This window comes from Gopherus flavomarginatus, chromosome 4, assembly GCF_025201925.1.
Source record: "Gopherus flavomarginatus isolate rGopFla2 chromosome 4, rGopFla2.mat.asm, whole genome shotgun sequence".
Taxonomy (NCBI): domain Eukaryota; kingdom Metazoa; phylum Chordata; order Testudines; family Testudinidae; genus Gopherus; species Gopherus flavomarginatus.
The window spans coordinates 131094207-131111494 of record NC_066620.1 but is presented as its reverse complement, the minus strand read 5'-3'; the positions used below and the strand labels follow the sequence as shown (position 1 = coordinate 131111494).

General features: G+C 43.1%; 1 protein-coding gene across 3 annotated transcripts in view; it reads right to left on the bottom strand.

Moving 5' to 3' along the window:
- The window catches only part of TRAF3IP2 (TRAF3 interacting protein 2), a 39552-nt gene that overhangs the window by 19482 nt on the left and 2782 nt on the right, over positions 1-17288 (bottom strand). The window contains exons 2-4 of one of the 3 annotated variants that reach the window (XM_050949678.1): positions 10058-10144; positions 9575-9837; positions 9049-9202 (exon numbers count right to left, since the gene is read on the bottom strand). In XM_050949678.1, the coding sequence (XP_050805635.1) occupies positions 9049-9202; positions 9575-9837; positions 10058-10073 (433 nt within the window). In that variant the 5' untranslated portion in view covers positions 10074-10144. Of the gene's footprint in view, positions 1-9048; positions 9838-10057; positions 10145-17288 lie in introns of all 3 variants that reach the window. The other 2 variants (XM_050949676.1, XM_050949677.1) reach the window with 2 other exon arrangements.

Sequence of the window (17288 nt, the reverse complement as noted above, 5' to 3'; positions counted from 1 at the left end):
CTTAAACGCAAAAAAGAAGCTTACAAGAAGTGGAAGCTTGGACAAATGACCAGGGAGGAGTATACAAATATTGCTCAGGCATGCAGGAGTGAAATCAGGAAGGCCAAATCACACTTGGAGTTGCAGCTAGCAAGGGATGTTAAGAGTAACAAGAAGAGTTTCTACAGGTATGTTAGCAATAAGAAGGAGTTCAGTGAAAGTGTGGGCCACTTACTGAATGAGGGAGGCAACCTAGTGACAGAGGATGTGGAAAAAGCTAATGTACTCAATTTTTTTTTTGCCTCTGTCTTCACGAACAAGGTCAGCTCCCAGACTACTGCACTGGGCAGCACAGCATGGGGAGGAGGTGACCAGCCCTCTGTGGAGAAAGAAGTGGTTAAGGTCTATTTAGAAAAGCTGGATGAGCACAAGTCCATGGGGCCGGATGCGCTGCACCCAAGGGTGCTAAAGGAGTTGGCAGATGTGATTGCAGAGCCATTAGCCATTATGTTTTGAAAACTCATGGCGATTGGGGGAGGTCCTGGATGACTAGAAAAAGGCTAATGTAGTGCCCATCTTTAAAAAAGGGAAGGAGGACCACCTGGGGAACTACAGGCCAGTCAGCCTCACTTCAGTCCCTGGAAAAATCATGGAGCAGGTCCTCAAGGAATCAATTTTGAAGCACTTCAAGGAGAGGAAAGTGATCAGGAACAGCCAGCATGGATTCACCAAGGGCAAGTCATGCCTCACTAACCTAATTGCCTTCTATGATGAGATAACTGGCTCTGTGGATGAGGGGAAAGCAGTGGATGTGTTATTCCTTGACTTTAGCAAAGCTTTTGATACGGTCTCCCACAGTATTCTTGCCAGCAAGTTAAAGAAGTATGGGCTAGATGAACGGACTATAAGGTGAATAGAAAGCTGGCTAGATCATTGGGCTTAACGGGTAGTAATCAATGGCTCCATGTCTAGCTGGCAGCCAGAGTGCCCCAAGCGTTGGTTTTGTTCAATATCTTCATTAATGATCTGGAGGATGCCATGGATTGTACCCTCAGCAAGTTCACAGATGACTCTAAACTGGGAGGAGTGGTAGATACGCTGGAGGGTAAGGACAGGATACAGAGGGACCTAGACAAATTAGAGGATTGGGTTCAACAAAGACAAGTGCAGAGTCCTGCACTTAGGACAGAAGAATCCCATGCACTGCTACAGACTAGGGACCAAGTGGCTAGGCAGCAGCTCTGCAGAAAAGGACCTAGGCGTTACAGTGGATGAGAAGCTGGATATGAGTCAACAGTGTGCCCTTATTGCAAAGGCATTTCGGGCTGTATAAGTAGGAGCATTGCCAGCAGATTGAGGGACATGATCATCCCCCTCTATTCGGCATTGGTGAGGCCTCATCTGGAGTACTGTGTCCAGTTTCGGGTCCCACACTCAAGATGGATGTGGAAAAATTAGGAAGAGTCCAGCAGAGGGCAACAAAAATGATTTGAGGGCTGGAGCACATGACTTATGAGGAGAGGGTGAGGGAACTGGGATTATTTAGTCTGCAGAAGAAAAGAATGAGGGGGGATTTGATAGCTGCTTTCAACTACCTGCATGGGGGTTCCAAAGAGGATGGATCTAGACTGTTCTCAATGGTAGCAGATGATCGAACAAGGAGTGATGGTCTCAAGTTGCAGTGGGGGAGGTTTAGGTTGGATATTAGGAAAAACTTTTTCACTAGGAGGGTGGTGAAGCACTGGAATGGGTTACCTAGGGAGGTGCTGGAATCTCCTTCCTTAGAGGTTTTTAAGATCAGGCTTGACAAAGCCCTGGCTGGGATGATTTAGTTGGGGATTGGTCCTGCTTTGAGTAGGGGGGTTGGACTAGATGACCTCCTGAGGTCCCTTCCAACCCTGATATTCTATGATTCTCTGATTTGAAAACTAACAACTCACTGGTCAATAATATGGTGAAGTGTGTGTTGTTATGTAATATGTGAATTTATAACATAAGCTAAAATTATGACTGAGATGTGTTTATCAGACAAGTTTGGGGAGGGGATAAACCTGTTTTTCAGAGACAAAGGACAAGCTAATGCCTATAGCCAGATGTCATCATAGCTGATTGGCAATCACTGGTCAATGGTCATTCTTTGGCAGTGAAGACGGGCAGGAACAGATCGACCCATATTTTAGTAAGCAATACTGTGGAACTTCTTTCACCACAAGAATCCATGTCTCCATCCTCACAGAAGGAAGGAAATTTATCTAGGGGTAACCCTCAGGAAAATGCATTTCAAAGGGTGCTGGACTATAAAAGTCAGAGACAAAAACAGCCCAGAAATTCTCTCTCTTTTTTTCCCTATCTCCCTTTCACCTAAAATGACAGAGGAACCAGCCTTTTTGGACTTTGGATGGGGTTCTGATCTGAGAATTTGGTCAGTCCTGTTGCTGGGACTATTTGATAAGGATTTTACTTGAGCCAAATCTGGTTTGTTACATTTTAGTTACTAGAAAGTGTTTTATCTTTATTTCTCTTGTAATCATTTCTGACTTGTACTTGTACTCACTTAAAATCTCTCTCTTTGTAGTTAGATTTACTTGTTTTATTCTTTAAACACAGCATTGGATTAGTTTTGATTAAACTGAATTGTTTTGACAACTCCAGTTAAAGTAGCAAACTATTGTATATTGACCCCTTACAGGGGCAACAGAACTTTAATATCCGCACTGTCCAGTAAAGGGCTGGACAGCACAGAACATATGTTTTTGGGAAATTTTGGGGCTGGCTGTGTGTTGGGGTCACCCTGCAGGTAGTAACCAAGGCTCCTGGAAGCCAGAGAGTGGCTGGTGTGTTGTTAATCAGAGCTTCTGGGCCATCTTCTGGTAGCTATACACAGACACTGAAGGCATGATCTGCATGCTGTGTGCCTGTTTGTGAGTGGCCCACTTGGGATCTGCAACAGCAAAATGAGGCACCAAAGCTGCAGGGCAAGTGGTGACAACACCTTACTGGTCTGGATTGCACCCTGGAATGTGATAGTATCAAAGGGTAATACAACAAAGAGCCATTGTGAAAAGCTCTGTCAATATAGCTTGACCCCTTGACCTCTAATATAGAAACAAATAGCTTAGGTGTCTCTCAACATCCTTCGTTACTTGCAGATAAAAGGTCAAAGCCCTTCAGATATCTAGAGAATGCATCCATCTCTCTTCATCTGAGGTATACAGTTTTTTGGGGGGAAAAATGGTAAACGGATTACCTGTCATATAAAACTCAGAAACTAATTTAGGAATGAATCTAGGGTGTGGTCATAACAAGACCTTTTCTTTACAGAAGGTAGCATAGGGTGAGTCTGATTCTTCTGGCTGACATTATGGCTAGTAGAAATGCCCCCTTCACAGACAGATGCATGTGGCTGGAGGCTTAAAAGGGGAACTGGTGAGTGACAAAATAAAACTGAGGTACGAACTTCACCAATGGTGGAAAGGATCTGAGACTCCCCATCAGAAATCTAGTTGTAACAGGATGAGTAAATATTGTATGGTTATCCACCGGAATGTACTGATCGCTGCTAAATGCACTCGCAGGGAACTGAGCATGAGACCCAAAGACTAAAGGGTAAGTAGATGCTCTAAGATAGAAGGGATACCAGCAGATTCTGGAGACAAGTTCCATTGGTAAGCCGAAGGGGAGAGAAACTTCCACTTTGCTAAGTAACGGCATCTTGTAGACTCTTTTCTACCTTAGTTAAGCATGGATTGCACCCTTATAGAATGAGTGATCTCTTTCTGATGCCCATCTAAGTACCAGGCCCTGAGATGAAGCAGTTCCAAACTGAGGTAGTGAACCTGCCCATGTGCTGTGTTAGAAAGTGGGGCAATGTGGGGATTTTCACAGGTGAACTGAGAGCCTCAGCAGATCTTGTGCTACCAGTGGGATGGGAAGGAAAGCATATACCAGGTGATTCTTCCATAACACCAGTAGAGATCTCCCATCAAGTCCTTGCCCAGGACTACTCTAAATAGTACCAAGGAAGTTTCCTGTTCTCCCACAAGGCAGAAAGGTGACAGGTTGGCATTTCCCATTGGGTAAGGTGTCATTGAGAACTGAATTATGACTCTTCCATTTGTGATTTGCAGAAATGTGTCTTCTCAGGCAGTCCGCTAGGGCAGTGGCTCTCAACCTTCCCAGAATACTGTACCCCTTTCAGGAGTCTAATTTGTCTTGTGTACCCCAAATTTCACCTCACTTAAAAACTATTTGCTTACAAAATCAGACAGAAAAATAACAGAAGTGTCACAGCACACTATTACTGAAAAATTGCTGACTCAAGTATATTTGAGCCTGTTTTTCACTCGTGAACTTCGTCTGAAGCCCAAACCCAGGCAGAAGGTCTGAAGCATGTAACTTAGCGTCACTGAGCTCCCTGTGGCGTGTTACCCCGGGTAATTATCCTGCTTGCCACTCCTTAATGCTGGCATTTGCGACACACCCTAAACCCATCCCTCGACCCCCCCTGCAATTGCCAGGTTGAGAAACACTGTCTAAATGAGTTGAGTACTCCCTGGAAGATCTCTGAGTACCCCAGGGCTAAATATACCCCTGATTGAGAACCACTGCACTAAGGAGTTTTGCACCTCTGGTAAATATGCTGCTGATAGGGTTATGCCATGGCGGATGCACCAATTCCAGAGGGCGATTGCCTCTATGCACAGTGGGAGAGATCTCATTCCTCCATACTTGTTTGTATAAAATACCATTGTCACTTTGAACGGTCGGATGAGTGGGAGGAAGATGTCACAGGCTTGACAGACTATCTGGAGTTCTAGTAAATTGATACGCATTCTGGACTTCTGTAGAGGCCAGATGTCTTGTGCCAGATGGTCACCCATGTGAGCATCCCAGCCCAAGAGGCTGTCAGTAACAGTAATTGCCTCGGGAGTTAGTGTCCCCATATGAACTCTCTCTGGTTTTGTCCACTAGACAAGAGTGTCTAAAACTTTGGATGGTAGTGTCACTTTGCTGTTTATGTTATCCTTCTCTGGTGAGTATGTGGAGAGGCTTGTAGGCAGCAAAGATGAAGCCTGGTGAACAGTGTCACATGTGTGGATGAGACCATGTGACCAAGGAGGAAAAGGCAAGTTCTGTCTGAAATCCTGGGTCTGATAGTGACCTGATGTATGAAATCATGCATAACCTGAACCCTTTGAGAGGTAGCTAAGCTCTTGGTGTAGTTGAGTCTAATGTCACCCCTATAAAGTTTATGAATCTTATGGGGGTCAATGTGGATTTTCTGTGATTGACACAGACACCTAGGGAAGGCAGAAGGCTGAGTATTACACTGGTTGCCACTGGATTTGCTCATAGGAACTGCCCATCAGAAGACAGTGGTCGAGGTGAGGCAAGACTGTAAATTCTTCTCTTCTCATCCACTACTTAAAAAAGCTTTGTAAAGATCCAGGGAGCTGTAGCTAGACCAAAGGAGAGGACTCTGAATTGGTAATGATCTGCACTGGAGAGGGACCTGAGGAACCTCCTATGGGCTATAAGGATGTCTGTGTGAAAATATGCATCTTTCATATTGAGAGCAATGACCCAGGTGTCCTTTTCTAATGAGGGAAGTATTGGTGCCAAGGATTTTGTGCAGAATTTTAGTTTTCAAATGAGCCCATTCAGACTGCTTCCAACTGAGAATCGGCCTCCATCCTTCATTCTTCTTGGGGATGAAGAAGTAAGGGGAATAGAATCCCTTCCCTCGATGTTGAGCTGGAACCTTTTCTATGGCTTCCTTGAAGAGAAGGGAGTTCTAGAATAGAATATCCTCATGAGAGTGGTCCCTGAACAGGAACTGGGAAAGGGGTTTGTATGTACGAGGTATCAGACACTCGATTAGATAGCCACCACAAATAGTTTCTAATACCTATTTGTCTCCAGGGATCTTAGGGATCTCCAGTTTTTGGCAAATTGGGTAAGCTGGCCTCTGAATACCAGAGGAGGGGAATGAGTACCATCAAAAGAAACTCTTCGCTTCGGGTTAGAGTGTGATGTGGCAGTGAATGTTGCAGAGGCTGGGTTCTTGGGTCTATAAACCTCCTGTCTCTTGTGTGGTGGCTCCTGAGGACAGATCTTGGATGGTACTTTGCAGCTCTCTAGGGAAATCTGGGATTGTTACCACAAGTATCTCCTCATAACAATGGCCATTATCAGAGGGAGTAGCCTTTGGGTGCTGTTGCTTGGACTGTTCTATAGACACCTGCACCACCAAATAGTTAAGTGGTAGGTGAGAGGACAAAAACTCTCCCCTTTGGGTGGAACAAGGTAATACTTCTTGGCCTTCTTAGGGGTGGGAGCACAAGAAGCAGAAGAGTGCCAAACTACTTTTACTGGGTCCATGATGGCCTTGTTGATGGGGAGGATAACTGGACTGGCTGCATAATGTCTAGTAAACTGAGCTGAGGCTCCTGGACTTCCTCAAGCTGAATCTGTAACTCTGGAACCACCCTGTGCATGAGCTTGTGTTACTGTTTGAAGTTGTCTGGAGGAGATGGAGTAATCCCCTCTCCAGTGAAGATGACAAGATTGCTCCCGGGATTGCTGGAACTGGTGCATCTGGCTCATTTTCCCCTTTTGAATATTCTGATAGGACCGGTTGCAGGTGTCTGGGCAATGGCAAATAGGACTCCTGCACTGATTCTTGGTAGGGTAGGATTTTCGCTATCTCCAATATTGACAGTAGGATGGATCAACTGGCAGAAGAGGACCCCATAGCATAGGATACCCCAGAACCTCAATCTTCTGGGACTCTTGTCTCATGCTACCTCTGCCTGATGCAGCAGAGACTCCTGCAGGGCCTCAGAATCATCAGAAGAGAAAACTTATCTCCAGTGTAACTGACAGTACCGATGGTAGTGCCTCAAGGTGGGATGGGAGAACAACCCTGCCTCACCAGAATTATCTTCCTCTGGTGTCCTGGAATAGAGATGGTCCTGAAGAAAGGGGTGAATGCGTATAGGGAAGAGCAAAGATGCTCTCTGGGGAGATGTAAGTCTCTGATTGTCCACTGGCAGAGCCACTGGAACTGGAGTCTCCTTGGTTACTGTGGTGGTTGGCTCCCTCCACGGCCATGTTGCTACTGGTACTGCATCAGCTCTAGAAGTGGATGAGAGCACCAAGAAATCTTTATTCTGACCCTCCACCATCAAAGCAGATGTTGGAACTGTCAGATCTGTACCTTTGTGTACCTCTTTCTCCTGTCAAAAAGATTTACTTGGGCCTAAATCCTGAGCACTTACGTGCACTGGCTCTCCTGACTTTGTTGGGGTCAGGGAGGGATCTTTTCTCTTTGAGACAGTTTTAGATGAGGATAAGATCACTTATCCTTATGTCTATGGGAATGCCATTTGCTCTCCTCTGAGCCCTTCTCCTTAGGCTTACCAGTCTTAGCCTCTGTTCCCGAGCTCATGCTCAGAGGGGTGCTGCCCTTTTGGTAAGACTGATGTATAGTGGGGGGTTGCCCCTGGCTTGCATCTGATTGGGGCTTCATTGCCTTCTTTGTGAAAAATGCTTTTTGAGTCTCAGGTCCAGACCCTTACAAGTTCTGGGAGAAAAGAGCAGCAGATGCTGCACTTGGCAGAAATATGAGCCTCCCCCAGGCAGTAGAGGTAACACCGATGTTCATTGCTCGCTGAAAAGAAGTGAGGGCAGGAAACACAGTATTTGAACTGCAGGACTCAGGGTGTAACTCCAGACTTCTTGGGGGGAGAAGTCCCCTGGGGGGGGGAAGGGGGAAGGGAAGAAAGTGGGGAAGAACACTATCTAACTACACTATGTATACTATACTATAAGAACTACTACGACTATTAAAACTAAATATAGAAGATATCTTACAGCAACAATACAGTAAAAAAGGAACTGAGGACACCAAAACTTCTAATTGAGTCACACAGCGACAAGACAGAGCTGGAGAAGAGTCAGCCTGCACCACCTTTTATAACCCCGGTTTGGAACACAAGATCTATGGCACAAGTGTGCGCCAATGGACACTGCCCGCAAAAAATTCTGGACTTGTGCACATGCGTATGCCATATGTGGAATACACATAGGAACCACCATTCAAAGAAGAAACATTACTTATCGCAAACACAGTGAAATCACGTATCCATGGTTTCTGACATCAAGTGCATCATATAATGAATATGTAAAGTAACAGGCCTTGGGCGAATAGCTTTGCTGAGAGAATTTCTTTGACATCAAAAGCAGTTTTACTGTTCTTTCATGAATGGCAGATAGCAGGTGCTCAGGGCTAGATTACAGCCTGTGAGCACAATACAGTATATTGTTATTATCTAGAAAATACATAATAGAATGCAGTAAGTGCAAAGCCTTATTGTGGACTGTGATTGCTCAATAACCACTTGAAATTTAAAAAGCTGCCAGGAGGTGATTTATGCTGCACTGTGCATGTAACAGGAGGACCACGGTTGCCAGCTTGTTGGTCCTGACCAAATGCATTCCAGCCATTTGATGTTTGTCCTTTGGATGTGATTGAAATATTGCTTTGACTTCTCTGTGGGGATCCTCCCCTAGTTCACATTTTAAAACAAACTGTACCCGATCTGTTAGTGTACAGCCGCACTCAATGTCTGTGTGAGGAGGAGGTAGACAGGGACAGAGGGAAGCAGCAAGAGGATATTATGAATTTAGCTCTTCTTCTCCAGAAAATTAAGTGATGCAAGGAGGAGAGAAATGACCAGAACATAAAACAACAGCAAGGAAGCTGGAACACAAAATGCATGACTGGGAAAGAATAACTTCTCTGCAGTAGCACCAGCTGTGTTCTGCTGAGTGAACTTTGAGCCTAGGACTGATTTATTTGAATTGAAGGTTGTGCCTTAGCGAATTCACTGACATCATGCTAACATTTAGGAAGAGAAAGGGGTTGGTAATAGGTGTTAGAAAACAATAGATGCATCCTGTGAAGGAAGTACAGTAGAAATACCAACTAATTAAAGTATAGTTTGGAGCTAAGAGGGTGATACCATAGAAAAAGATATTAAATGCTGGTCAATTACATTAACTTACATGGATTTTGGTGGTGTGGAACAACTGGACAATGGTATCTGAGGTTCCAGTGAGCTTGTGGAGAAACATTATGGTGCAGCATTTGTTGGTATACAGGATACTGCTGAGGTTCAATTCTGAGAAACTCTCTGGATATTAATGGTCCTGGAAGGTCCTGGGGGTTAAACACAGATGTAAGTGGTAACGGAGGTTCTAACTGCCTGATTCCCATGACATCCCAAAGCTGAGAATCATATCCGGTGTCTACAGTTGGCAGGTCAAATGGTGCTCTGTTATTTGATGGCTGATGTGACTGTAAATTTTCTTGGCTTTTGTCATCAAGTGAATTCTGCGAAACATCAGAAAAACTTTTGTTTGATTTACAAGAGTCACGTCCAGTGTCAGGAGAATCAGTTGAAAGCTGAGATCTCAATAGCTTATTTGTTTTCTCCATAGCTAAAAGATGAGACTGAGGTGGGAGCATCCCAGACTCTGATTCAGTGGAAGCACAGGAAGACACATCCTTTCCAGAATCCTGATATCTTACCCAAAGACTGCTGTCATAATCCTCCATCGCTTCATCGTGTGGTTCAGGCTGATGATAATTTGCAAGCTCTGAGGATTTACATAAATGTGACTGATCAGCCAAGGAATTTTGAGACATTTGAGCTGGATATGGTCCTAAAGGTACCAAATTCTCCATATTTTCAACAGAAGGTTTCAAAGCCTCTTCTAGTGAATTTTCTGGAAATGGGGACAGGAATGCAGATTCATCAACTTCAACTGGTATGCTTCGACTCATGACGGTGCCTGAAAAGGGAAGAACAAACAATATAAAATTCTGGAGTCACTATAAAGACAAACTTATATCTTCAATGTTATGATTTGGGACCACAAAGTGAAACTTTAAAGACAGAATATGACAGAGCAGTGATATGTTTTTAAAGACAGATCAACAGTAAGAACACATAACTGCTTGGTTGACTTTTGATGAAGAAATAAATGCATTGAGCAATAGCCTTGGACTAACCTGCAGTGGAGGCCATTTCAAGTTTTTGTGAAGACTGTGGAAATATGAATCAACTTTCTTAATTTGGTGCCAGGATTTTCCAACAAACTGGAAAACAAGAAAAATGATTCCCATTGAAACAGTGCAGTACAGTTAAAAATCCAGAAATAATGACTTTGTATCAAAGGTTAACCAGGAATACTGATTAAAGTTCTGAGAATCACATTTCAGAAAACAGAGAAATTTAAGGGTATTTCTGGTACTTTGTGTTCGTTCCTGCTGAGTCTGGAAGGGCAGCCTGTCTTATGTTATTTCCAGAGAGAAAGTTTAGGGTATTCTGATCTGGGGATTTAGTTCAGCTTGTTCCAGAGTTGGGACCAACTGCACGTTTTGGATCCAGACCTGATAATGAGGCCCCACCTTGCTGCCCATGGTCTAAACTCTCCTTCTCAGCCAAACTAAAGAACTTTGAGTCCTGACCCGAACTTAATGACGAAAGCTAGTCTCCAATTGCTGGTTCTTATTTCATCCAAAGCCATTCATCCATTTGGTTATTACATGGATACTGTTAACTCAGGTTACTGGGAGTTTACAGACATTTTGAAAAGTTTGTTGTTCTTTAAGGTTCCCTTTTTCTGATGATGTAATAACCTAGATTGAATGGTACAGGTTATATGGAATTTCAGATGCCCTTCCAGAATTCAATAGGGATCCAAATCGTAAGTCATTATTTACGGTGTTGCCAGTAAAACTGTTCCAGCCAAATTGCTTTCATAATGTTTTAATATAGCATTAAGTATCAGAGGGGTAGCCGTGTTAGTCTGGATCTGTAAAAGCAGCAAAGAGTCCTGTGGCACCTTATAGACTAACAGACATTTTGGAGCATGAGCTTTCGTGGGTGAATACCCACTTCGTCAGATGCATGTAGTGGAAATTCCCAGGGGCAGGTATATATGTGCAGGCAAGCTAGAGATAATGAAGTAGTTCAGTCAGGGAGGATGAGGCCCTGTTCTAGCAGTTGAGGTGTGAAAACCAAGGGAGGAGAAACTGGTTCTGTAATTGGCAAGCCATTCACAGTCTTTGTTTAATCCTGAGCTGATGGTGTCAAATTTGCAGATGAACTGAAGCTCAGCAGTTTCTCTTTGAAGTCTGGTCCTGAAGTTTTTTTGCTGCAGGATGGCCACCTTAAGGTCTGCTATAGTGTGGCCAGGAGGTTGAAGTGTTCTCCTACAGGTTTTTGTATATTGCCATTCCTAATATCTGATTTGTGTCCGTTTATTCTTTTCTGTAGCGACTGTCCAGTTTGGCCGATGTACATAGCAGAGGGGCATTGCTGGCATATGATGGCGTATATTACATTGGTGGACGTGTAGGTGAATGAACCGGTGCATTCTCAAAACTGCAATACCCACATGAGGAAATAAGGAAACAGATCAACAGAGCCAGACGTGTACCCAGAAGCCTCCTACTGCAAGACAAACCCAAGAAAGAAACCAACAGGACTCCACTGGCCATCACATACAGTCCCCAGCTAAAACCTCTCCAACGCATCATCAGGGACCTACAACCCATCCTGGACAATGATCCCACACTTTCACAGGCCTTGGGTGGCAGGCCAGTCCTCGCCCACAGGCAACCTGTCAACCTGAAACATATTTCACCAGTAACTGCACACCGCACCATAGTAACTCTAGCTCAGGAACCAATCCATGCAACAAACCTCGATGCCAACTCTGCCCACATAACTACACCAGCGACACCATCACTGGACCTAACCAGATCAGCCACACCATCACCGGTTCATTCACCTACATGTCCACCAATGTAATATACGCCATCATATGCCAGCAATGCCCCTCTGCTATGTACATCGGCCAAACTGGACAGTCGCTACAGAAAAGAATAAACGGACACAAATCAGATATTAGGAATGGCAATATACAAAAACCTGTAGGAGAACACTTCAACCTCCTGGCCACACTATAGCAGACCTTAAGGTGGCCATCCTGCAGCAAAAAAACTTCAGGACCAGACTTCAAAGAGAAACTGCTGAGCTTCAGTTCATCTGCAAATTTGACACCATCAGCTCAGGATTAAACAAAGACTGTGAATGGCTTGCCAATTACAGAACCAGTTTCTCCTCCCTTGGTTTTCACACCTCAACTGCTAGAACAGGGCCTCATCCTCCCTGATTGAACTACCTCATTATCTCTAGCTTGCTTGCATATATATATCTGCCCCTGGGAATTTCCACTACATGCATCTGACGAAGTGGGTATTCACCCACGAAAGCTCATGCTCCAAAACGTCTGTTAATCTATAAGGTGCCACAGGACTCTTTGCTGCTAATATAGCATTGTTATTACAGTAGCATTACAGTAGCAGCCAGGTCCAAAGCATGCATTATAACTATACCAACTTTGAGGAATTAGAACTACCTGCCCCATTACACAACTACACAAAACATTCTTTCTATGCTCAACCTAAAGTTATCTGAAAAAAGTACCGATTCCTGGATAGCATGACCACTCTCAATTGGCCTTTGATATTTCAGAGTGGGCCTCAATAGGCTTTATTTGAAATTATAATGTAAATAAGAAGTTAAATGAAGCTATGTAAGCCAACACCTTTTAAAAGGCTGCAACAGTCAACAACCTGATAGATAATAGGCTGTTATGGGCAAATTCTATATACAGTTCTGGCATCCTCAGGGCTTCCAATGGACAGAGTGAGGAAATTGGGTGATATAAACCACCTCCTTTACAGTTTTACTTCTGTCCTATTGGAAGAAGCCAGAAACCAAACTAGGACAATCAATAAAGGTGAGTGGGACAAAAACTCATAGCAAAGCAAATGGCAACATCTGCCAACAACGGAATTTGTTTTAAAGCCTTAATAATCATAAGCATGCACTATTAAAGAGCTTCTAGTAAACCAAGAAGAAATGCACTTCAGTTACAATATCCAGTAAAAAAGTACATAAAGAGTATGTTCCAATGAACAAAGAATTTAAAACAGTCAAGCAAGATCATTGAGAAATATCATGTTCTGTGTCTGACTGAAAAAAGTCTTAACTCCATTCTGGTTTCAGTAGCTCTTTCTCCAAAAATGTGTACCTTTAATTTGAAGAAGTAAAAACATGCTCTTTATGATTAATTCTTGGTCAAACTGTGGAAGACTAATTGTCAATTCCAGTTCATTGCTCTAAAATGTCCCCCCAAGTCTTGTTCTTTTGCAGTAGCATAAAGGAAATAGTACAATGTAAAAATTGAAACAAATCCAATTTGACTTTCTTCAGAGGAAAATCGTTGCGAAAGGGACGTACACGTAGCAAGAGTTTTGGCAGATTTCAGCTCTTTTAACTTTCACATCTTCAAACCCAACCACTTCAGAGAGTATATGTAGCTTATTAAGGTGGTAGGCGGTAATGTGATAAAAATCACCAAAATCTTCACAAGGCATAGCCACAAGGAAGACCCAAAAATGGAGATTTTAGGCCAGATCCTTGAGTGCTTTGTGGCCAGTGTGTAATACTACTGCATTACATAGGCCAAACCCTACTTGTAGCCTCCATGTTGATCAGTTCTCTGTAACTATGATCCTGAAGCAGCATAGAGCCAGTGACGTGACGCATATGTCACACAGCAAAACCACCTCTGGCACAGTGAGGTTTCAGGTTGTGCTTCTCTGAAAAGGAGATGTGGCCAGGCAAAATTATTCTCCGCAACGCCAAGGCTGTACGTCTATAGAAAGGATTTCTCCAAAGTGTAACTTCAGGTTTTTCTACAGAGGGTAATTTACCACCATAGTTACACATATAGTTTATAATTATACCAGTATAACTATGCTGGTAAATTTCCCAATGTAGACAACCTCTCAAAGCAGTTATTGGGAAGCACTAACACACAGCACATGTAGCTGCTTTGTCAGATACTCAGACGCAGGCCAGAGAACAAAGTGCAGTACTAACTAGACTCCTTTTTATTGCAGGCATCCATGCTTGAAATCCTGACAGTAAGCTCACTAACATCATACAGTTTTCCTGTGGTTTGTATCCTTTTCCCTTAAGCCATAAACATGATTACCACTTTTAGCTGAGTCAGTGTCTTGTGACAGTAATAATGCATGTGACTCTAAAAGGAAAACTTTGAGTTCTCATGGTTGGCACAGGATTAAGATGGGGACTTGCTTTACTCCATTCTTTGCAATAGCAATGATGTGATAGCTGCCTGGGAAGGTTAGTTATATTAATGGCTCTCTACCTTTCCAGACCACTGTACCCCTTTCAGGAGTCTGATTTGTCTTAGGTACCCTCAAGTTTCACCTCACTTAAAAACTACTTGCTTACAAAAATCAGACAAAAATACAAAAGTGTCACCGTACTCTATTACTGAAAAATTGCTTACTTTATTTTTACCGTATAATTATAAAATAAATCAATTGCACTATAAATATTCTGTTTACATTTCAGTGTATAGTATAGAGAGCAGTATAGACAAGTCATTATCTGTATGAAATTTTAGTTTGTACTGACTTTGCTAGTGCTTTTTATGTAGCCTGTTCTAAAACTAGGCAAATATCTAGATGAGTTGATGCACCTCCCTGGAAGATCTCTGCACACCCCCAGGGGTACGTGTATTCCTGATTGAGAACCATGGGGTTATATCACTGCCCCCATTATTCTTGCACTGCGATCAGATGACTCATCTGGGAAGATGGGTTAAGGCCAGGTTTAACAAAGGTATTCACGCACCTAATGCTGCAGATAAGTGCCTAGTGATATTTACAGAAGTACCTAAGCAGACTAGGTGCCAACTTGAAATAAATTGCTTGTATGCATATTTAGGCATCTAAATACCTTTGTAAATCTGGCTACAAGGGTCATCGGCCATGGCATGCTTGCGCATACTTGCTTTGTGACCGGAGATTTAGTTGGGATGTGTATGATTTGTGGGCAACCTTGAAGCAACCCCCAAGTGAAGAAATGATCTGCGTAATGGCATACTTCTCACATGGGTGAAAGCCAGATTAAGGGGCCATAAGGGACATCTCTAGACTTTATTCACATTACCAACTCTCCTCCCACCATTGAATAGCATCTGTTCTTTCATAAGAAGTTCCCCTTGGTATCCATCTTGGATCATAAAGGGCAAATTAATCTGTGGTGTAAATGGGCATAACTCCATTGGCTTTGTAAATCATAGTGACTTAACACCATTATTATCTGTAATTATCAAACATCTGAACATGGCAAATTACAGAAACAAATTAATCAAGGCTGAATCTCTCTGTTGTCTCTTTGATGGCCACTGAAGCAAGCATGTCAAAACACCAGAAAACCACTCCAGTTGGAAAGTCTGTCTTCAACAGCCATCAGTCTAACACCAACACTGATAACATTACCGGCCAAGTGAGGAAATGACCTGTTGGGAAGAATCAAGCATCTGATTCAAGGCCCACTAGATATATAGGTCATTTTCAGCGTGAGCATTCAAGGAGCAGGGGTTAATATAAAATCTCAAGGGAATATTTGAAACACCTTAGTAATTTACTAAGTTACATCCAACCTAAATACCCCTTGCTGCATACTAAACCAGTTACCTCCTGTCTTATCCTCAGTGGACATGACAACAGAAATGCTCTCTCCTTTCCTATGGTATGTCTGTTTTTACACCACACTCATCACCATAGTGTCTGTGTGCCTAGAATCTTAATCCCTCAGGTTCTGTGGCTCTGGCTGGTGTATAGGGGTGCAGTTTTGGCTACCCTGTGTCAGAGGATGTGAATTAAACCCATTGTATGCAATGTTTGAGAAATCCATCTTCTCTGGCCCATTTATTGGGCACTGAGATTGCAAATTTTCTTTAGGGCTTGGTTTATATGCCACTGGGTATCATTATTTCTAACCCTAAGGATAGTTATGCACTGGCAAAGGTTACTTAGGGATGTTGTGGAATCTCCATCACTGGAGGTTTTTAAGAACAGGCTGGACAAACACCTGTCAGGGAGGGTCTAGGTATACTTGGTCTGTCTTAGTGCAAGGAGCTGGAGTAGATGACCTCTCAAGGTCCCTTCCAGCCCTACATTTTTATGATTCTGTCGTCCTCTCTCAGTGGTTTTGGTGGGAGAAAGCAGCTTTAAATTGCAGAAGCCCTGTGCAAGAGGCTACCCAAGGGATAAGTGAAAACATTGCATGCCAGGGAACCCTATCCACTTTTGGGGTGATGCTGGCAGCAGGCTCAGTCCATATTTTGGTGGAAATTTCCAAAAGAAAACCCACATGTGGTTTGCAATGTTGATGTTTCAGTAAGTAACATTCTTCCTTCCAAGTCTATACCGAACCAGTGCTTCAGTATGATGTTACTATTCTGCTGGAGGTCCCAGCTTTTAGAAAAGATGTAAAACTGAGACCTTGATCCTGTTATATTCTCATGCTGTAGATTTTCATGCAATTTCTCTTGACATTTTTCTATTTAACATATGCTGAAAATAGAGCACAAGACAGACAACTTACTTGAGCCCCTGTTGTCAAGAACTGAGATAAAGGAGTCCTTCAGCATATCAAAATACCCTCAGCAAACCATGATCTGATTCCTCCTCTAGCACTGAGACAAATTGGAGAATGTAGTTTATGGCCCAATCCCATCCTCAAATATATAGAACTATTTTAGTCGGTATTTTCATATTGCCGGAAAGCTCCAAGAATTTAGTATTCCCCCATGATTTAAGGTGCCCATATGTCCTGTTTTGGCCAGGACAGTCCCCTTTTTTAAGCTCTGTATCGGATGTCATGACTTTTTTTTTTTTTTTTTGTGCAAAACTGGGCATTTTTCCCATTTGCTCTTGATTGAGGGCTATGGAGGAACGTTCAGGCAAGAGCAAATGGGACAAATGTCCAGTTTTGCCAAAAAAAAAAAAAAAGTTGTGATGTCCAGGACATTGGCTTGGGCAAACAGCGACACCAGGCAGCTTGGGCCATACCCACATGGCAGGGCCTGGGCCAGCCTGTGAGCACTGACTATCTCTTACCTGGTGTCCCGTTTTTAGTTTAGGGAACTATGGTCACTCTACCATGGCTATACTGAAGATTACTGATAACCAACTTGAATTTTTGCATGGACTCCTGCAAATCATAAAGTGAGGCCTTTAGTAAAGGGAATTAACATTCTAGCAGCAAATTTTGTAAAAATAAATGGAAAAAAATCTCATTAACAGCCTGTGTCTCCTCTTGTTCCTTCCTCGTCCCATACTC